This window comes from Thamnophis elegans, chromosome 2 (assembly GCF_009769535.1).
Source record: "Thamnophis elegans isolate rThaEle1 chromosome 2, rThaEle1.pri, whole genome shotgun sequence".
NCBI classification, from domain to species: Eukaryota; Metazoa; Chordata; class Lepidosauria; order Squamata; family Colubridae; genus Thamnophis; species Thamnophis elegans.
The window spans coordinates 53,216,542-53,238,948 of NC_045542.1; the positions used below are offsets into that span (position 1 = coordinate 53,216,542).

Consider the following 22,407-nt stretch of genomic DNA (forward strand, 5'->3'; position numbering starts at 1 on the left):
TGGGGCATCCAGCCCACAAGCCCCAAGTTTGACACCCCTGATCTAGATGAAGGATGAAGTGTTCTCCATGAATCATTTAATAGGGCCAGATGGTCATCATCTGAGGAGTTGCATTGTAAGTATTCATAGTGGAAAAAGCATATATAATTGTTACTATAAATATGTTGCTGCCTAACCTTTTCCTGCAGGCTAGCATTTCCTGTGTAATTAATTAAATATGTGCCATCCAGTTAGTTTCAGTTCTTGGTGGCGCATAAATTTTCCCCCTATTGATTTGTTCCTAACCTGGTTCTTCAGATTTTCCCGCAATACATTCACTATCACTGCAACTAAGTGGACTTTGCTGAGTGGTGGTTGTTTTCTCCGTCCTTCCATCTTTTCCAGCATTAGAATCTTCTCCAGAACTAGGTTTTTGCATAATTTGTCCAAACTAGGATTATTTGATTGTGATCATGTGTGCTTCATATGAAAACTCTGGGTTGATTTATTCAATGATCCGTTTTGGTTTTTGGTATTCTCAGAAGTTCTCTTCAATAACCAACCTTCAAAAGTGTCAATGTTCTACTACTTCGTTTCCTTTCATCCTCCCTGAAGTCACAGGGAATAGCATTGCTGCACTATTCTGTAAGTATTGACACATCACAGCATCTGAATATTTTGTCCAGTATCTTCATAGCTTGCTCTAGTCTACAACCTATTTCTTATTTTTTGTTTATTAATTTGGCTGAGCCTAAAAGGCAGAAGATACCTCAGTTCTAAAGTTGATTGTTTAATCTGTTGTCCTTAGTTTGGAATTCTTTATATTTTGGTTCCAGATTCTTACTGTTCTCCTTGACCCTTATTGCTAGAGCTTGTAGATCCTTTGTATTTTTCCTAATCAGAATAGTTTTATTAGCATATTGGAGGTTATTTATGTCTCTTCCTCTAGTGTTAAAAACATACATAGCATTTTCCAATCTAGTGTCCCTCAATAAATAGGCATATAGGTTGAATAAATAAGACAGGAATATACAGATTTGCCTTGCTCTTTTGCCAATCTAGAGTGTCTGTTTCACCATGTTATGACCATTTTGTGGCTTATTGATCTGTGAATAGGTTTCTCATGAGGACAGTGAAATGTTCTGGGATTCCTATTTTTCTAAGCTCCTTGCACAACTTGACACAATCACAGAATCAACAGCCTTTCTTTAATCAGAGGAAATACATACTAATTGCTTTTCAGTATGCTTTGCCTTTCTCAGTTATGTAAAGTACATGAGGAATAATGTCTTGTATTCCTTGGCTTTTTCTTAAGGCAGCTTGAATATCTGGCATCTATTTTTCATGTAGAACTCTATTGAATGTTCCTAAATGTTATTTCTGTAGCATATCAAATTAGATATAGTGTATAATACTTGCTGTTTAACTGTTAAATCCCCTTTATTTGCTATTGGAATGTAAACTGACCACTTCCAGTCTCCTAGGCATTATGCTAGTTTTCAGATCTGCTGGCGTAGCTTTAGAACAGTTATTCTTTTCTGATTACTTCCCATATTTCTGTCACAATTTCATATGTACACAACCCTATTGTCTCTTTGAACAGTAAATATCCTCACAATTTTAGTCAGCTTTTGTTCTTTCCTTGATAGTGGTAAAGAGACATAAACTTATGAAGTGACTCTGCTGAAATCCTATTAATGTGATTTGCAAAAATACAGATGTGTCTTACTTAGGAATGGAATTTACCCATTTATCTTTGGAATACAATTTGATTGTCCTCTGCCATGATTGAATTAGCCCATAATCCACTTGTATCTATTCAGCAACATACCATGCATTAATTGGATACTTTCTGGTCCTTTAATTTTTCCACATATAGAACAGGGTGAGGAGTTGTTATATGATGCTTTGAGAATGATAAAAGATTATAAAATTAGTGAATTGATAAATGTTGTTCTACATACTGATACCCTTATATCAAGCGCTTCCATGGCAAAACTACTGACTACTTTCCAAAGAATAGTACGTAAGGTTGACATACCACTATATATGAGTTGTCAGTTAAACTCTTTGTAACTATAGTATTCTTGGAGAAACCTTCATGATCATGTAGAAAGACAAAATGAATAAACTGACAGGCTTAAATATTGAATAAGCAGCACTTCAGGTGCTGATTCCATATAGGATACCATTTCTGTCTGATAAAAGGTCATTTCATGCCTCTAGCTGAATGATTATTCCCTGATTTAATTTGGTCTAGAATAATAATAATAAAAAGAATGGAGACAGAAGTGTAAAATATTTTATAAAAGTTCCAAACAGAACCAAGTCTCTTTCAGATAAATTTACAGTACATTGGTTTAAAGTATTGTGGGAGAGAAATGTTATAAAATGAATTGTCATCTATTCCCCAAAAGGACTAATTCTGCTGTGGCTTTGTAAAAGTCTGTGGCTTTACATCTTCTGGTGGCAGAAGGTGCCACCTTAGCTAAAATCTGACCTAGCTTGGAAGAAAGCTGAAGGTTGCAAGCAGAAAATATTTGCATAGTATTTTCCTACACTTGAAGAAAGATCAAAGTACCCAATCATAGACTCTTTTTCTTTTAAAAAAAGTGCTGTTGGAGGGTCAGTTAGAAACCAGAGCTATCCTCCTGAAGCCTCAAGCATTGCTGGGCAGTAGCTTCCTAGGGCATACTATACTCTGATGGACTTCCACAATCTGGTGCTTTGGATTTGAACTTCCTTAGAGTTGAAATTCATACCTGAAAGGCATTGTGTTGAAGAAACCCACGTTAATAAAAAGATTTGTCCCTTGAATGTAGCCTTTAAGGAACCTAAATTACATGTTTAATTACCACGGTTGCTTTGCTTTAAGGGGAAAAGGGAGAGAAAAACTGTCTCTTTTCTCATCCCCCCCCCCCTAAGATAAGCCTTTTGTATTGTGATAGATTTGCATTTAAATAGGTAAGGATTAACTATCAAAGTAGCCCTTCTTGGATTATGCCATTTTATATGCTGGTTGGAAGTGATAAGATTATCCACCAAAATCTCCCTTATTATGCAATATTATCCTCTCCCTGTGAGACGAGTTTCCTATAGTTATGGAGAAAACATTTTGATTTCAGACTAGTCTTGTCTAGGCACAGCTTGGATTCCAGAGTGATTAATAGTTCCATTGGAGAAAGCTTGATTACAAAAAAGCAAATAACACTTGAGCTTTGATCACAGAATTATTTTCCTTTTTCAAAAAAGGAATAAACTGAAGCCAGTTATCAAATATTAAACGAAACAAAAGCTTACCAATACAGGCCAGAATGAGTTGCTATTTTTTAAGTTGATGTGAAATGATTCCTAGGCTGGTTTTTAAAACCTGCCATTTACATTGCTAAATTGAAAGTAAGGGAGAGAAAACCTCCCTGCGTAAAATCCCAGCCCAGCCTGCAAAAGGACATAATAAAAAGCCAGTATTTAGTGCAATACAACAGGAGCAGCAGTGGCCAGGTATCTGCTACTTTTTTTCCTTTTTTAAGTGTTCTCTCAGCTCCTCAGTTTTAGGCAGCAGTTCCCTGGCACAAAGGAGCAGGGCACATGTTCAATAACAAAAGGTTTAGGAATAATAATTAAAAAAAACATTATACAAGTTGCAGCTTTGGTGTAAAGTTTGCTGGTGGAAATGGTGCGAATGCAGGCTTTGCTGGTGGTTCAAGTGTTCAGTCAGTGACCTCACTGTAATAATACTTCTGGGCTGCTTCTGTCATTTTCCAATCAGTGGCCCGGAACTCAATGATCTCCAGGAGTAGCAATTGGGACAGGGAGCTGAGACCCTCCTGCAGAAGGAATCCATCACGCAGAAGGGAAAAGAGCTCATCCATCCTCTGACTGTTCATCTTTTCCAGCTGTTCACCAATGCGGTGCAGCTGCAGCACCAGGCAGTCCACCTTAAGGCAAGAAAGCAACATGTATTACCACACATGTCCTTGAGGCTTCTCTTCCAGATCATTATCCACTGACAAAAATAAACACAGTTCAAGGGCTACCTCACCTGTCCTCAAGCTAGTAGTGCCATCCAGATGTGGCTATTCCGGCCAAGGATTATGGCAAATTGTTTCTTTTCCGGGTGCATATAGGAATAGTTTTATACTTAAAGTATGTACTTCTAAACATATTCTCCCTCATTAAACAATACCCATTTTCATTCCTTCTTGGGACTCTGAAAGGTTCAATAACCTTTTCAGTACTCTTGTTACAGTATATATTCAAAATATTTTGCAATTGCATCCAAAAGTTTTGATTTTTTCATTGGAATTCCAATTCAATGGAATGTAACATGCATCTGACACTAACCAATTGATCCAGTTGTGGGATTCATTTTTTTTTACTACCGGTTCTATGGGCGTGGCTTGGTGAACGTGGCATGGTGGCCATTGCAGGGGAAGGATAGTATAAAATCTCCTTTCCCATCCCATTCCAGAAGGTTACTGCAAAATCCCCATTTCCTCCTGATCAGCTGGGACTCGAGAGGCAGAGAATAGATGGGGGCGGGGCCAGTCAGAAGTGGTATTTACCGATTCTCTGAACTACTCAAAATTTCCGCTACCGGTTCTCCAGAACTGGTCAGAACCTGCTGAATACCACCTCTGAATTGATCCCTTCTTTCATATGCCCCCACAACAATCTACTTGATACCAATTCATACTTTCTAACATACACTGTAACCCCTTGATTCATAACTACCTTACACCTTGACTTCCTTGCATGTAATCCCCAATTCCACTACATAAGATAAGACTTTCTTCATTTATGTTTATTCCACCTTTCTCTTTTCTTTAAATTCACCCAAGCTGTGAATTAACAGAGTCCATGTTATCCATGGTTTGTTCCAAGAAAACTCACCTCTTCCTCTTTCTGCAGACTATCAGGCTGTGCCAATCGGAAGAGGCAGTCATAAACAGGATTCACCAATGCCATCATGGGCATATTATTGACCTGTTAACAGATTGTGGACTTGTCATATCCATAAGCATGTTTAACCCTCACACACCCCCGTCTTCAACTTCTTATTACCACTTGGAGATTAAAAAAAAAACCACTAAGCAAGTAAATGTATTTTTAACTAAAAGCAGTGCAGAAAAAAAAAGCTCACAATGTTTTTCACTGATTTAGATCACAACAAAAAGTGTAAAAAATGGCTCTGGTCATATGATGCCTTGGCTTACAGTTGCAACAACTAATGACTGAAATTCTGATCTCAGTTGTGGTGTTGTGGACTAGGCATGAATCAATACCAGGCCAACTCTGAATGTTGCTCTGAGGCATTTGGGTGTTCTCAATAGGATCCCCTTACCCTCAGGTAGTCAAAGACATTGCAGATAAAAGTGACATAGCAGATCCAGGCTTGGAGGGAATGGGCTCGTAACTCATCACGGTCCTTATACTCTTGCTGCAATCGGTTGAGAAGGCACCGCCGGAAGATACTTTGGCCTGTTTGTTTGCTTTCCACCTGTGATAAACATCAAGCTGTTAAGCCCAAGGGAAAGCTATATAAGCTATATGCAATCAAAAGAAATCGCTGTCCGTGTTCCCTTTACACTGTTCACATGGACACCATTGCAGCAGTTGTTGCGCACAACTCTGACCCAGACAGTGTGCAAACACAGAGACCAAGAAAGGGGTCATGAGGGATGGTGAAGGGAACTAGTGATCCCCAGCTATCAAAAGAGAGTGACATGCACCCAGATGCATCTCCATTCCTTTTGGAAAGGAAATTTGAAAGCACCTGACATGTACAATTAGGGCCTCTGAAGTTTTTCTCCTTGGTTTGCTTGGACTATCTCCCAGCTTAATAGGCCCAGGCATAGAGGAAGAATCCAGTATTTTTCCTATGCCTGTAAGTCGTGAAATTAGGAGACCGGAAAAGACGATTAAAGGTTAAAGTTACTCCAGCAAAATTTCCTATAAACTTCCTCATAGCCAGTAGATAGCAATAGCACTTAGACTTATATACTGCTTCACAGTGCTTTTATTGCCCTCTCTAAGTGGTTTTGCAGAGTCAGCCTATTGCCCCCAACAATTTGGGTCCTCATTTTACCAACCTCAGAAGGATGGAAGGCTGAGTCAACCTTGAGCCGGTGAGATTTGAACTGCTGAACTGCAGCTAGCAGTCAGCTGAAGTAGCCTGTAGTACTGCATTCTAACCACTGAGCCACCTCGGCTTATATATTGTATAATCTTGCACATCTGCTTCCTAGTCATGAGGGAACATTGGTGGTAGCACAGGATTTTTATCTCGTAGGCATTTGTATAGTGGTGAGGAAAAGCAAGTGACAAAACACATTTGATATTATAATGCATCCTGTCCCATGTACTTGAATACACTAGAAATCTGCCCGATTTTTGCTATTTCAGTTCTACTGGGCTTGGAAAGGAGATCTGTGCTCTACCTCCATTTCTCTCTCTCACCCACACTGTCCAAACCCCATCCATAGGAAGACAAAATGTGCCTGAAGAAGCAGGAGCCTCTAGGGACACAAAATGTGGAGGGAGGCAAAACTTAAATGGGTTATTTAATGAGTTTTGCTCACCAAGTCAGGGGCTGTAGTTGAAGGGATAGATTCAGCTTCTATCCTCTCCTCTGGGCTGGATGCCAAGCATGTTCTGTGGGTCAGGTCAAGCCAAGCTCCATCTGTGGAAAGGAAGCATGGCTGCTGAATGACAGGCATGCCCAGAACCCTGCTTTAATGCCACCTACAGGTTCCTTTATATGGAATGAATTAATTACACTGCGTAGTGTTATATTATTATAGTATATGTCATATTATAAGGGGAGGATAGCATTATTGTATTGTTATTACTATCTCATTATATTACTTTATACAAATCTATCTCAAACTGGAAATGGGGACAACATTCCACCCATTCATAGGCATGAAACAACGCTGAGGATTGACAAACAGAATCCAAAGTATACCATAGTTGAATGTGGAAAATGGCATTAAACTTCTTACTAATTCTCAGAAGGACTATTCGGTCTCTCACCTGAGTGATGGCATAACAGATGCGTCCTGCCTCTTTACTGAATACACAATCTTTTAAAGACTGGTCCACAATTATATTGGCCACTTTCTCCAGATCCACACTGCTGGGATCTACAGAAGAGAAGGCAACACTCAATTCTAGATCAAAAGAAATGTAAATCCATTTGACAGAAATTACATCAGCAGTGCCACATAAAATACCATTCCGAGTGAACTTGGAGACATGCACCAAAACGTTCAGTGGGCAAAATAGGAACTGGATATGCCAGTTTTTTCCTACTTGCATGCCCTACAGGTGTGCTGAAGTAGTGTCCAATAGTTCAATAACACAAATACCAAGTGTGTATTTTGGATTATATTAGTCAATAATTGGGTGCAACTGCAGAAAGTCTTACATATGTGTGTGCCCTCTTAGTTCCTGAATAAAAAGCCTCTGGGGCAGAGTTTAAGGAATCAGAAGAGTTTCATGGCAGCAGACAATCTCTTCGTTTGTTTATAAGCTCTAAGGATTGCGTGCTTGGGGGCCATGGAAGAAATGGAAAGGAAAAGGGAAGGGGGATAGAGAAAGAGCTACTAACCTTTCAGTGCTGTTTTCAGTAACTGCTGAACTTCTGAATCAAATGAATATATTTTATAGTCCTCTTTGCTTGTCTCCTCCATCCCTTTCCCTCTTTCAAGTGCTATTAGGTCAGGGAAGCTGCTGAGTTAGCAGGACCTATGGAGAGAGGTGAGATCATAGAGTGTTTCTTTGGACCAGGGATATTTGTGCATTGGTTCTTCCCTAGATAGGCTCTATAATCCGTGCAAAGAGAAAAAACAGTACTACTGGAGTTGATAAAAGGAAATAAAACCCTTGGATAACAAATGAAGAAAAAACAAACTTGGGGAAGATTCTCTTCCAACACAGGCAGCTAGTACTCCAACTGAATAATTGCTGTTCCTGTAAAGCTATCTCGCCTTCCTCTATTATTTGAAAATAAGATGCTTCAGTGTGCAAAACAATCTAACATCATTGGCTCCCCTACTCCAGTAAACCAAATACACAGTTTCTGAATCCAGGGCCAAGCAGACTGCTCAGTCATCAAAATTCCTCAGTTTTTGCTCAGTCATGCAAAAGTGAGTTGACAAGACATGACAGAATCCACGGAAAATATTTTGGAGAGCTGGAATCTACTCAAAGAATAGACGTTGGAAGGTATGTTCAAAGAAGAAGAGCAGTTGTGTTAATATACTATTAACTTCCCAGTTAACATCTAGTACTGGGGAATCCTGAGTATTCTACTTTTTGGTCCCTACATTTCTAAGCCCCAGTTACAGCCAATTACCTCCCAAAGACCGATTCGATCGCACAGACTAGGCCTTCTCCGGATTCCATCTGCCAGCCAATGTCGGCTGGTGACCCCCCGGGGGAGAGCCTTCTCTGTTGCAGCTCCGACCCTCTGGAACGAGCTCTCCGTGGAGATCCAGACCCTTACGACCCTCCAGGCCTTCCGTAAAGCCACTAAGTCCTGGCTGTTCCGGCAGGCCGGGGGGCTGTTGAAGTATCCAGCCCCACGGTAACTATGAATGTTGTGTGTATTTTAAACTGTTGTTTGTCTTATTTATTCCCTTCCCCTTTGTATTGTAAGCCACCCAGAGTCCTTCGGGAGTGGGTGGCATACAAGATTAATAAACTATGACTATAAACTATAACTACAGCATCTCTGTTTCACTTTCCTTGTTCAATTTCGTCTGTTCATTTGTTCACTTTTCCTCCCCAAATGTTAACAATTCTTTGTAAAGTACCATTCTTGAAATCCATCCATCAATATGTTCCTTTGTCTTGAATTCTTCTCCTTTAACTTAATGGAATCCTTGCTTGTATCTCTTCTGCTACCTAACCACTGCCTTTCCCATTTAACATTTTTGAGTTAGGGTAGGATATCAGGAATTCCTGATCATTCTGGTATCATGACTCCCTAAAACAATAAATGGATCTGTGTAATCTTTTAGAAGCTGCAAAACTGCAACTATCTCAGCAGCTCCAGCCTGTCTGGCTAAGAGGGGGGAACGCTGGAGTCAGCGCCCTCAAAAGGCTGACAGGCAATCTATATATGTACTTATTTCTGCTACAATCATACTAATTGAACACGTACAGCTCTTTCTACTGAAGACAAATGTAGAACAACTGGAGTATTCCTTGCCTGGCCCTGTTCCCTGACTTTTTCCAGTTGGGCCAAAGGAAGAGAGAAAATGAGAGAAAAAAGGTGAGCCAGTATTTCCTCTTTTTCATATCTATAACTCTGATTACCCCTTGCCCACCAAGCCCCCCTTCAAGGAAACAAAGCACTGGGGAAAAGTAAACTCCTGCCATCCGCTGGAGATAGAATGATATGTGCAAAGCTGAAAGTCTTTCAGATCACACCTGTATTCTGTCTGGAAAAGCATTTTCTTGTGCAAGTCTAAAAAAAGACAAAGTATGTAATCTCCCCCAGATTTGCCCAGGAGTTCACAGGTTCATTGTATGTGATGCTCTACTTGATCGCTCTTGATTTCCAGTAATGCGATAAGAAAATACTGCAAGAGGTTTGCTACCAGTAAATTGAGAAAAATAGGGAGATACTTTAGCACAGGAAGACACACACTACTCTAAGCCATAATATGGGTGGTTTAGTTCTGGCTTAGTATGTTGCATGAACCCTAGATAAATGGAACGTATTCAAAGTATGAATGAAACAAATTATGGCCTAATTCAGTGAACTCAATTCCAAAAAGGAATGGTTGGAGGCCGCAGTCAAAGGCCTGCTTTTGTATAGTATTATGGTATCATCAAAACACAACAATTATTTCAAAAAGCGCTGTTGTTAATATTCTCTAGTTTTTATGCTTCATAACAGCTATTATTAATCATATATAATTATACTTAATTACTGATAAACAAACCATTTTTCAAATGGCTTCCTCCCACCCCCCAAAAAGTCCACAATTTTAAAAAGTCATCATTTGAAATAGATGAATAGCAGCGTAAGAATTCCTTAGCAAAGATAAAACAGATACAAGTTTAAAAAATCCAAAGGTTTGAGAAATTAAAATCTTCCTTAAGCAACAAGATATAATCAAAGAGACACCAAAGCTTTCTGTCTCAGAAAGCTTTCTGTAACTGAGGCATTTTTATGGATATCTCTATTTTTGAGAGTCCATGAAGGGTCACTTCTCAATATATAAAGAAATGCATAAGGAGACAGGACCATGGAGATCTTCAAACTAGTGCCCTGAATTGAGCTGCTGAGTGGATTTGGGGCTTGCTTCATTTTTTACTTTACAGAAGGCAGTCTCTCTCACAACAATTTGTTGCTTTACTGTTACAAAGTTTAGGTGTGTAGAGTCTAGTGTGACACCTAGCTGTTGTTGATGTACTGCTTGAATAAAAAGGCAGGCAATCAATCAAACAAAAGATAAAATAAAAAACTTACCTGTGTAAAATGAGCGAACTGGCCAGAGGTACAGCAGCCTCCATGTACAGCAGGGGTGTCAAACTTGCATCATCACAGCGGAGTCACGTGATGTATCAGGATTTCCCCCTCCCCTTCGCTAAACTGGGCATGGGCGTGGCCAGCACGTGATGCATCCGGCCCATGGGCGGTGAGTTTGACAGCCCTGATGTACAGTCAATCAATATACACCGCCATGAATTTACTAAGGGTATGAGAACTCCCTTTTTACGACAACTGCTGTCATTACACAGCAATGCTATTAATAGAGCACAGCCAGCTTTGTTATTGCATGGAGAATTCCCAACTGATAAGTCAGTTTCAACACATACCAGAGCAGCCATACCAACCTTTCAGAGCATGGGACATCTAGCTATGTTTCAAGAGCAATTACTTCTCTGCACAGCAGTCAGCAGTCAGTATGGCTGCTGATTGTTCTGTGATTGTTCTTTTTTTCATATTTTTATTTCAATTTCATAACATACAATCACATGTATACTATACATAGCCAATATCATATAGTATTAAATAGCGATTACATCAGTTCCTCTTGTCCTCAACACCCCAAAAAGATTAACACCCATTATTAGCTCTTCTACTCTCCCTACACCTCTTTCTTCTACCTCTCTCTTATTTCCTATCTTCCCTCCCTCTTCCTTTCCTACTCTATTTCCCCTTCCTTTCTCTTCTTCTCTCTCTACATTCCACTCCTCCTTATCCTCAACCTCCTCATCTTCCCCCATTACCCTCTCTCCTATCCCTCCCTTCCCACTTTTCTTCTCCCTTCTGCTTCCCATTCTTCCTTTCGTTGGTGTATTTCCGCTTCCATACTACTCTATTTCCTCTTCTTTTCTCTTTCTACTCTCTCCCCTTACCACTCCTCCTTATACACCTCATCTTCCCCCTTCCCCCTCTCTCCTATCCCTCTCTTCCTATCTTCTTCTCTCCTCTACTTCCAACTCTTCTGTATCCTGACTTCCCTCCATCATTTTCTACTCTACTTCCCCTTCCTTTCTCCTGCTCTTCTCTCCCTTTACCACTCCTCCTTATACACTTCATCTTCCCCTTTCACCCTCCCTCCTATCCCTCTCTTCCTATCTTTCTTCTTTCCTCTACTTCCCACTCTTCCTCTGATTCACTTAATGTGTTTCGGCATCTGAGCAAAATCCCTTTTGTGTTGATGGTATTTATAATTCCATTTCAATATACTTAAAAAAAGAAAAAAAATAACAGTATACATGTACAATCATCCAACATCCCTCCTCCAGCTTAGTAAACTCCACTCCCTCCCACCCTTCCCCCAAGCCCCTAACCTTCCCCCACCCTGACTTCCCAGAACCAATACAAGGTATAAATCTTTAACAAAAACAGTTTAAGATATACTTAAGAGAAAACGTAGAAAGTTAATAACATCTTTGAATTCATATTAGCTCCTCCTTGCTAGGCTAACTATAAATAATTTGTATCGTTTCTGATCTTAGTCATAAACTATCTGAAATTTCCTAGACCCATATTTATTTTGAATATAGTCAGTCCATTTTTCCCAGTCTGGTTTATATCTCTCATTTGAGTTATCCTTGAGATATGCAACTATTTTAGCCATCTCTGCTAAGTTTGTGATCTTCAATATCCATTCCTAACTAGTAAACAAATCTTATTTCTTCCAATATTGCGCCACCAACAATCTAGCTGCAGTTATCAAATGCAAAGTCAAGTTGATCTCTACTGCTGTTAGAGTCAGTAATTATACATAACAAAGACATGTTCTGTGATTGTTCTGATGTATGTATAGAAACCAGAGTTACTGTTGCCTGATGCCCGACCTCTGGAACATTATCCCTCCAGAGATCAGACTGGCCCCAACCCTATTGGCCTTTCACAAAGCCTTGAAGACCTCAAATTAAATCAAAACTTTATTGTCAATGCACAACATGTGTACAATGAAATTGAATCAGCCCCTCCTTGGTGTAGTCACCCACACCCGCACCCGCCCCAGGAAACACAAAATACATCTCAATAACTCAAAAAATGAAAGAAATAGAATTCCTAAACCAATGGTGAGTTCTTACCGGCTCGGTCCGGTTCGGCTGAACCAGTAGTAGCTAGGCGGCCTGAGTCGCTGGAACCAGCAGCCATGCCCCTGAACCGGTTCTCCCAGCAGTGCCTATGGCGCCACCATCTTGTTTTTTGCTTCTGCGCATGCACAGAGCAATTTTAGTTGTACTCTGCATATGCACACGAGTGTGTGACACACCCCTGAGTGAACCAGCAGTAGTCTTTGCCGGAACTCACCCCTACCTTAAACTCAAATAAATAATAAGTAACACACATTCCCATATACCTATAAGTATGTAACATTATATTATATTACATTTGCATGAACATGTTGCATGTTGCGCTGGCCCTGCAAGTCTATCATATTAAACCAAATTGTGATGTTATGTTGCGTTCAGAAGTCTGACAGCCCACAGATAAAAGCTATTTTTTCAGCTTATTCATTTGGCTGGCTATGCTTCTATATCTCCTGCCCAATAGCAGGAAAATAAAAAAGTGCTGACCGGGGTGTGAATCATCCCTGAGGATCTGACAGACCTGATTCTGTGCCTGCCTCCTCCTCATGTTAATGTCTTTTTATTATTTTCCCAGCTGTGTTATATATACATATTTATTCATTTTAACATTTCGAGTCACTCTTAGAATCATGTATTTGAAATTGGTGCCCACACAGATTAAACATATGATGAATGTGGTTCTATTCCAACTCCTGAAAATAATTTTTGGAGTAAAGGAAAAAAACAAACCTAAAGGCAAACCACTTAAATATTGTTGCCCAGGATATGACACAGATATTCAACAAGTCCTTGGAAAGGAGCAAAATCAGAGAAACACTTCATTTCTTTTTGGCTGACCCAGTCCAGCAAAGCAATCACAATGACTTTGAGTGTGGGTGGATGGCTCTACAGGCCGTCCTTACAACAGTTCATTTAGTGACCATTCAAAGTTATAACGGCACTGAAAAAAAGTAATTTAGGAGCATTTTTCACACTTACAAACATTGCAGCATTTCTACTGTCACATGATCAAAATTAAATAGCTTGGCAAGTGATTCATATTTATGAAGGTTGCTGCCCCAGAATCACATGATCACCTTTTGAGATCTTCTGACAAAGTCACAGGGGCAGGGGACGGGACCAGATTCACTTAACAACAGCAGGGATTCGCTTAAGAAGTGTGGCAAGAAAGGTGGTAAAATGGGGCAAAATTCACTTAACGTCACTTAGCAAACATACATTTTGGACTCCATTGGGGGGGGGGGTTAAATCAAGGATTACCTGGGCTTTTAAACCCAGTTTTTCCAACAGGGAAGCCAGTGTATCAAGGGAAGGGGGGAGGGTAAATTGGTTTCTCGCACCCCGAATTTCTCTGGCAGGCAGACCCAAGAAAGAGAGAAGAAGTCGGAAGGACACCTACCTGCTTTCGCCTTTCACGACTCCGATGTCAGCAGGAGCGCGCCGGCATCTTGCCGCGGGAAAACGCCCCGGGGACCCCTAAACCTTTTTGGGGTCCGGCTCGGGTCGTTGGAGGTATATCAGAAAAAAGCCCACCACCAAAAAGAGCAGCAGCAGCAGCAGGAAAGGCAGCAGCTCAAACATAGAGTGCAAGTGCAGGATGGGCATCCTTCGTGTATTGGCACCGGCGCCCCCCCCCCCCCCCGCACCGTCAAAAGCGCCCAGCTGACCCGGCCCGAGCAGCCACCGCGCGTCCTACCGGCAGGCAGGCCCTGGCTTTTCACTCACTTTGGGATCCGACGTCAACTCCTAAAACTCAGCTGCTGACTCGGGTGCGTTTCCCCCCCCCCCAACCTTCCCCCTTGTTTGTTTGCACAGCCGGAGGCTTCCTCTTAGGTCATTTCCTCGCCAAACGGTGACAGTATACCGGCAAGCAGCGCCTCCTGCTGGCAAATGGAGGTACCCTCCTTTAAACCAAGGTTCTGAAGAGTTAACCTCACGAATAGACTAGAATAACAGAGTTGGAAGGGACCGTAGAGGCCTTCTAGTCCAACCCCCTGCTCAGGCAGGAAACCCTACACCACTTCAGACAAATGGTTGTCCAATCTCTTCTTAAAGACTGTTAGAGCGCTCACAACTTCTGGAGACAAGCTGTTCCCCTGATTAATAGTTCTGTCAGGAAATGTCTCCTCGGGTCTAAGTTGCTTCTCTCTTCGATTAGTTTCCACCCATTGCTTCTTGTTCTACCCTCAGGTGCCTTGGAGACTCCCTCTTCTTTGTGGCAAACCCTGAGATATTGGAACACTGCTATCATGTCTGCTCTAGTCCTTTTTTCATTAAACTAGACTAAGGTGACCAGATTTTCAGATTGGTAAAGAGGGACACCTTTGACCGGGGATGGGGTGGGTGGGGGTCATTAAAAATTTTATACGGAGCAACAATATTTTCATACAACGCAAAAATAGTATTGTAATATTTTTTTTATTTCAACATAACTACAATTTACAGATATAATACATTTATTTACATTTATATTTATTAAATATATTTACAAAAATTATGTACAGTATTATTTTATTCTTTGGCATATTTCTCATTTGAGTGATTTTTTTTAGTAGATTGCTGTCGTTTAAAAGGTCATGAAATTTTTCACAAGAATTTATTAAATTATATTTCACACATAAAATGGCTTTCAAAGTCTCAACACTTACTGTGATTTTTCTGATGTCCACACTTTATTTACGGTAGAAAAAACATGTTCAGTCGCAGCATTAGTTCCTGGTAAGGACAACGCATATTCCACAATTTTTAGTTTATTATTGTATGGAACATGGTTTGTTTCAAAATGATGAAATATTTCTAACCATTTGTTCTCTATTGTGATTTTTGCTGATGCCCAAGTTTTAACCTTTTCCTTATCAATATATATATATTTTTAATAATGATACTTCATCAAAAATATCACTTTCAGAAATATTACTATTTGGGAAATTTTGAGTAATATGATCGAATGATTTTTGCACATCATTCCAATTAAGTTCTTGTTTTAATGCAACCCAAGGAAAATGTTCAATATCATTGTAATGTACCGTCCACTCTTCTAAATAATCTATGCAGTTACTATAGAACTTTTTAATGTGATTCATGATATCTGCACGATTTATTGCACCTTGTTCTTCTAGCTGGCTTATACTATTACGGATAGTTAACGGAATAAAAATATTTTCTAAGCGCTGTTGATACTGAAATTTTAAATTATTAATTTCATTTGCTACTTCGATTACCAAAATTTTGTCACCTTCAATAAGTTTTATAGTATTTTGAAAAAGAGCTGCTTGATTGTGTACAAACTCTAGCCAAATTTTTGAAGATTCTTTTTCAAAAAACTCTTCTAAAATTCTAGGACATTTATCCTGTGATAGAAAGTAGGATTTCAAAGGATCGTATATTTTCAAAATTCTTTCGACAGCTGGCAAAAGAGCTAACCAGCACGTTTTACTTAAGGTGACCAGATTTTCAGATTGGTAAAGAGGGACACCTTTGACAGGAGGGGGGGGAGGGGCTTGATTAAAAAATTTATACAGAGCAATAAAAATTTTCATACCACGCAAAAATAGTATTGTAATATTTTTTTTATTTCAACATAACTACAATTTACAAATATAAATTGTAACTGTTGGCAAACATCAAAATTTTGATCACGTGACCATAAGAATGCTGCAACGGTCGCTAAGTGTGAAAATGATCGCTAAGTGTGAAAAATGGTCATCAGTCACTTTTTTCAATGCCATTGTAACTTTGGTCACTAAGCCCATTATACAACCTTTCTTGCCACAGTTCTTAAGTGAATAACTGCAGCTGGTAAGTTAACATAAGTGAATCTGGTTTCCCCATTTGACTTTGTCAAAAGGTCACAAAAAGCAATTACATGACCCCAGGACACTGAAACCATCATAAATACGAATCTGTTGCCAAACATCAAAATTTTGATCGCGTGACCATGAGGATGCTGCAACAGTCGCTAAGTGTGAAAATGGTCGCTAAGTGTGAAAAATGGTCATCAGTCACTTTTTTCAATGCCATTGTAACTTTGGTCACTAAACAGCCATGTTCCTGACTTAACAACCACCATGATTCACTTAACGTGGCAATAAAAGGTCGCAAAATGAGGCAAAATCATTTAACAAACGTCTCCCTTAGCAACAGAAATTGGGGGATCAATCCTGGTCGTAAGTTGAGGATTACCGGTAGCCAATTGCAAAAGGCAACTTTACTTGGAACAGTTGAGATTGTGCCCGGATCCCTTTCATGCCAACATCCCATCCTGTCCATGGGGAGAACTCCACAGGCGGACAAAAGGCCCCAATCCCCTCTCAACCTCCAGCTGACTCTGCCATCCGCCATAACCACACATGCCCTTCAAAGGCAAAACTCAGGGGGCTGAATTCTACAGGGGGAGGAATAAAGGGGGGATTTGAGGGGCAGCCCAAAGCACCATCTGTCTAAATTTGCATCAGGCAGGCAGTAACATTTTCATAGACCATGATCAGAGGAGCAGCTGATCCTATGGAGAGACTCCTCCTGCATTCAGTCCCAGGCCTACAAGTGGAAGTACCCCCCCTTCCTTCCTTCCTTCCTTCCTTCCTTCCTTCCTTCCTTCCTTCCTTCCTTCCTTCCTTCCTTCCTTCCCTCCCTCCCTCCCTCCCTCTTTCTTCCTTCTAGCCTTCCTTCCTTTCCATTCTTTCTCCTTCCTTCCTTCCTCTTGCCTATCTGCCTTCTGTCTTTCTGCTCTTTAGATCTCTCTTCCTCCTTCCTTCCTCTTTCCATCCTTTCAACAAAAATCAGGATGTTTTATTAGCATCAGCATCATTCTGCTGAAAATGCCAGATTCTGTGGTACTTCTGGATGAGATTTAGAAAATTACAGAGACATGAGGAACCATTATATAATTTCACTTGGCAAAACTCTGATTAAAATAATAGCAACAAAATGTAAGGTTTTTTAATTTTAAAACTCTAGCAAAACATAGATTTATTTCCAGTTTAGTTAATTAATGTCATTATAAAAAGGAATGCAATGGATTAAATAAAAATGACTTTTTCTTTTATTAAGAATACTTATTCTACATTAAACTAGAAAATATTTCATAGGCCCTTCAACAAGTTTGTTACAAGTTTTCAGGAATGCATGCATTCTTGAAACTGATACCATGTAATGTTAAAAAGCAGATGGCTAACTAAGTACACTAAAAACCATGTTTAATTATTTGCTACTTGAGGCCAATAGCAATGATGAAGAAATTTCTGTCATCCTCAGTGACAATATTTTTAGGGCCAAAAAATAAAACTCTCTATATTGGATCTGTTGAATGGAGAAAGGCCTGCTCCCCCCCCCGCCCCCCAATGAGACGCCTTCCACGATAATAGGAGAGGAGAGCCAGTCTGCAGAGGGGAGGGGGAAGCAGGCCTTTTTCCATTTCAAGGAGCTGCCACTTCTTCCACCGCCTCCTCCCCCCCACCTCTTAGAAGTCCAGCCAGCTCCCTGCCAACCTCTCCACGGAGACTCACCCAGAGTTTTCACCGCGATTTGCCTGGTGAGGGGAGGCGGCAGGTTGATGCAGACCAAATCCACAGTATAATAAATACAAGTATAATAAATACCTTCCTCCTCCTTCTCCTCGCTGTGATCTGGATGCCCGACGCGCCTTCCTTTCCTCCGTGTTCGGCCCTTTCGCGTGGAGCCTCAAGATTACGAGCAATGCAGGGTTGCTATGTTAAGGGCGCCCGGTCCCAACTGGGAACTGCTGCTGCTGCGGCACCCAATCCCTGCAGCAGTGGCTGGCTCTGCTCCCGGCCGCGAACCCCTGCCCTGCCGCGTCCAGCGCGTCTTCAACAGCATGACCCGGGATCCCAAGCAGAGCTCCCCCCACCTAGCTGCGTTGCGCACACGCGCGGGGATTCAAGGAATCTGGCCGGATTCCTTGAATGCCAGCGCGTGTGCGCAACGCAGCTAGGCGGGCTCCACTTGGGATGACCCGGCTATGCCCTCCATAGCCGGGTCATCCCAAGTGAAGCTCCCCTCGCCTAGCTGCGTTGCGCACACGCGCGAGCATTCAAGGAATCCGGCCGGGTTCCTTGAATCCCCACGCGTGTGCGCAACGCAGTTAGGTGGGCTCCGCTTGGGATGACCCAGCTATGGAGGGCATAGCCGGGTCATCCCAAGTGGAGCTCCCCCGCCTAGCTGCGTTGTGCACACGCGCGGGGATTCAAGGAATCCGGCAGGATTCCTTGAATGCCCGCGCGTGTGTGCCACACAACTAGGCGCGGGGAGCTCTGGGTCGTGCACGTTTGGGATGACCCGGCCAGGGAGGGGCAGCGGCTGTGAGCCAGGCAGGCAACCCGCTTGCTGTTGAAGACGCGCTGGACGCGGCAGGGCAGAGGCCCGCGGCCGGGAGCGGCTTCTGGCGGCTCCCGGGCGGCGATCCCACCACCATCTGCTCACGGCTCTTCTCGCCCGGACGCCCAAAGCCTCCCAGCCCGCCCGGGGCAAGTCAGCTGCAGTGCAGCCGGTGGTGGGCAGGAAGGCTTCTGGCGGCTCCCGGGTGGTGATCCCACCGCCATCCGCCCGCTCACTCGCTACACTACTCCGCCCATGCGAGCGGCAGCGGATGGGCGGGGGAGCCATCGATCGAAGAAGGCGGCAAAATTAAGCGGGATCTTTTGGGAACGGCCTGGGACGCGGGAAAAATTAGGAGAAAGTGTGCCTGTCCCGCCAAATGTGGGACGTCTGGTCACCTTAGTTTTACTGTAACCAATTATTTTGTGATATTCGACTTCGACATTTTCACAAAATTCTTTAAGCATTTCAACGCGCAGTGTATATATAGAAATAAGAATATATTTTAACAATAATATTTTCCACATCTACGGGCAACAAGTCAGCAGCTGTTTGAATGGCGTTATGTATTATGTGCGCTGCACAACCAACACCAATAATGTTTTGATTAAGGTTTTTGTTTAATTTATAAAAAATATTATTTGTACCTCTTCTCGCTTTTCCTCCAAAATTTGTGTTCATGTTGTCTCCACAATATGCAATTATTTTATGTTTTAAATTGTTTTGTTCCAAAATATTAATAATGGAACTGAAAATTATTTCAGAAGTTTCGCCGGGCAAAGAAACAAAATCTAAAATTCTAATTTGTATTCCAGTTTCCAAATCAAAAAATCTAATAATGGTTAGAAATAATTTTACATCCTTATGATTAGATGCATCATATATAATGGATGGATATATGGATATAAAATTAATTTTCTCTAGATTTTTGTTTAATTCTGAAAATGCATATGGGGAAAGCACATTACACACAATTGCCTCGGATTTTGTTCTAGCACAGGCAAATTTTTTGTTGAATAACTTTTTGACAACTTGTGATGTACAGTCCATAGATCTGAAGGAATGATTGTGGTTAATAGCATGAAAAGACATAAGTCCTTCTGCTAATGCTAATTTCTTTTCTTTGTCTCCATAAGTAGTTTTCCGAAAAAATTCCTGTATTTTGGAGGAAGATGCAGCAGTATCTAAATATCTTTTATGTTTCTGTGTCTCCAAGTGCTTTGAAATATCATTCTTCCCGACGTGTGAAATAGAAAATTCAGCATTACATTTCTCACATTTTACTATGTGATGGCTTTTGGTTTTTTTAAGAAAAGGAAATTCACTTCTTAGATCATCATTGAATTTGCATCCTCTTTTCTTACTCATTATGTTAATAATCTAAAAAAAATTAAAATTATACGATTTTATACGATATAAAATTCAACGAGGGTGAAACACACTAAATCTGCCAAAGCTGCCTTGCACCAACCTGGTCTGCCCATAGAATAGCAGCCACTTTGAATCACATAAACCTGGTCTGAACATATTGCATCACAAAGAAAACATTTGCAAAAAGGAACATTTCTTGCAGTAAATATATTTTATAAACAGTTAAAAAATAAAATTTCCCCAAAAATAATTTTAAAAAGATATTCTATAAATAAAAGAAATCCTTAAAAACCATTGTTAAGTATTACACCAGCAATAATTTACACTGTAACCATTTCAAACTATTCCACACAGAATAAATTGAAGTAAAACCATTTTTAAAAATTCTATACATAATATCTTTTTTTAAATAGACAATAAGACAATTTTAAAAAAAAAGAATCCACACAGAATAAATTGAAGTAAAACATTTCAAATTATTCCACACAGAATAAATTGAAGTAAAACCATCTTAAAAAATTCTATGCACAATACATTTCAAAGTATTGTGCATAGAATTTTTAAAAATGGTTTATTTCAATTTATTTTGGATAGAATCTTTTTTAAATAGTCTAAGACAATTTAAAAAAAGAATCCACACAGAATAAAACTATTTTAAAAAATCCTATGCACAATAAAAAAAAATATTTTAAAATACATTAAAAAAATAAAAGAAAAAAACCCGGCTCACTTACCAGCAGGCAGGCAGAATCAGCAGAACTCCTATGCAATGGATCCTCGCAGCGATGGATGGAAGCAACAGGGAGCAGGCAGGCAGAGACGCAGCAGGAACAGGTAAGACACTGGACTGGACTGTGGAGGGACAATAAGGCTAGGGTTACTAAGCAGGCGTGGAGGGTGGGGCGGGGGGGGGAAAGCTAGGCGGCAGCGGCTACTGCCAGCCCGCAGCCTCACTAGGAAAGGCAAAAGCTAGGCGGCGGCGGCTACTGCCAGCCTGCGGCCTCACTAGGGAAGGCCTTTGCAAGGGAAGGCCTTCCCTTACAAAAGCTAGGCCGCTGCCACCCACCCGAAGCCTCCTGAGTCCCGCCGCCGGAGTTGCTTACCTGAAGCAGCAAGAAGGCGAAGGCAAAATGAAGACTCGAGTCAAGCAGTGCGAAGCTTAAACTTTTCCGCCCCCAGCCCGCTCACTGATTGGCTGGACTCCCGCCAATCAGTGAACGGCGGCTGGGCTGGCTTAGACTAGTGCGGATGGGCGGGGGAGTGAGCGAGCGAGCTGCAACGCAGCAAAAATGGGAGATCGAGAGAGCGAGAAGGCGCCAAAATTAAACATGAAAAATCGGGACTTTTTGATAACGACGCAGGATGCGGGACAAATTGTAGAAAATCGTGACTGTCCCGCCAAAAGTGGGACATCTGGTCACCTTAAACTAGACATACCCATTCCTGCAATCATTCCTCATATGTTTTAGTCTCCAGTCCCCTAATCATCTTTGTTGCTCTTCTCTGCACTCTTTCTAGAGTCTCCACATTTTTTTTCCATTGTGGCGACCAAAACTGGATGCAGTATTCCTAGTGTGGCTTTATCACACTTGGAATGAAGGCAAAATATTGCATGTCTTGGGATAATGTTGCAGGATCCAATCTGGATCGATCACCGGGACCAGAGGGCTGCAGGATGAGCTCCAGCATGAGTCCGAAGGCTTGGAAAAACTAACTATCTGGTCCCGGTGACCGATCCAGATTGGATCCTCCAAGAGTTAATCTGTTTGGTTGCCTTTCTGTATTATTGCTGATCCAACAGCCAATTACTGATGTCTCGTGAGTGATATACACTAACTGAAATAATTACTGGTGCAGATTGGCAATATGTAGTCTTTATTTAACTTTCATAAATTCAAACCAACATAGATAGTTTTGAGGGTTAATGAGAGTTGTAATATAACATGGGGAAACTCTGACAGAAATTCAGGAGCTAGAGACCATCATAATTAAAACTAAATATAAATGGGTAGATTACTTACCTCTCAAAATATATAATATAAATATTATAAATATATTCATTAACATGCACAACACTTTCAAAGTCCTTTTTAAAATCTTCTCGCATATCACCACATCTCCACTAATGCTACTGCTGCATATTCTCAA

At 41.0% G+C, this 22,407-nt stretch overlaps 1 protein-coding gene across 3 annotated transcripts; it reads right to left on the minus strand.

Annotated features, from left to right (window-relative positions):
* Positions 1 to 2,263: 2,263 nt before the first annotated feature.
* MIF4GD (MIF4G domain containing) lies at positions 2,264 to 21,627 on the minus strand. Of its 3 annotated transcripts, none has more exons than XM_032209453.1 (6): positions 14,281 to 14,386; positions 7,592 to 7,728; positions 7,015 to 7,124; positions 5,324 to 5,479; positions 4,873 to 4,965; positions 2,264 to 3,917 (listed from the first exon to the last, which is right to left on the minus strand). In XM_032209453.1, the coding sequence occupies exons 2-6, from the start codon at positions 7,671 to 7,673 to the stop codon at positions 3,690 to 3,692; spliced, it is 669 nt and encodes a 222-aa protein (XP_032065344.1). In that variant the 5' UTR covers positions 7,674 to 7,728; positions 14,281 to 14,386; the 3' UTR covers positions 2,264 to 3,689. The 3 variants fall into 3 exon arrangements, with proteins under 3 accessions (XP_032065344.1, XP_032065343.1, XP_032065342.1); XM_032209452.1 differs by lacking the exon at positions 14,281 to 14,386 and adding an exon at positions 20,994 to 21,627 and having other exon boundaries at positions 3,690 to 3,917; XM_032209451.1 differs by lacking the exon at positions 14,281 to 14,386 and adding an exon at positions 13,955 to 14,271 and having other exon boundaries at positions 3,690 to 3,917.
* Between the last annotated feature and the right edge of the window lie 780 nt (positions 21,628 to 22,407).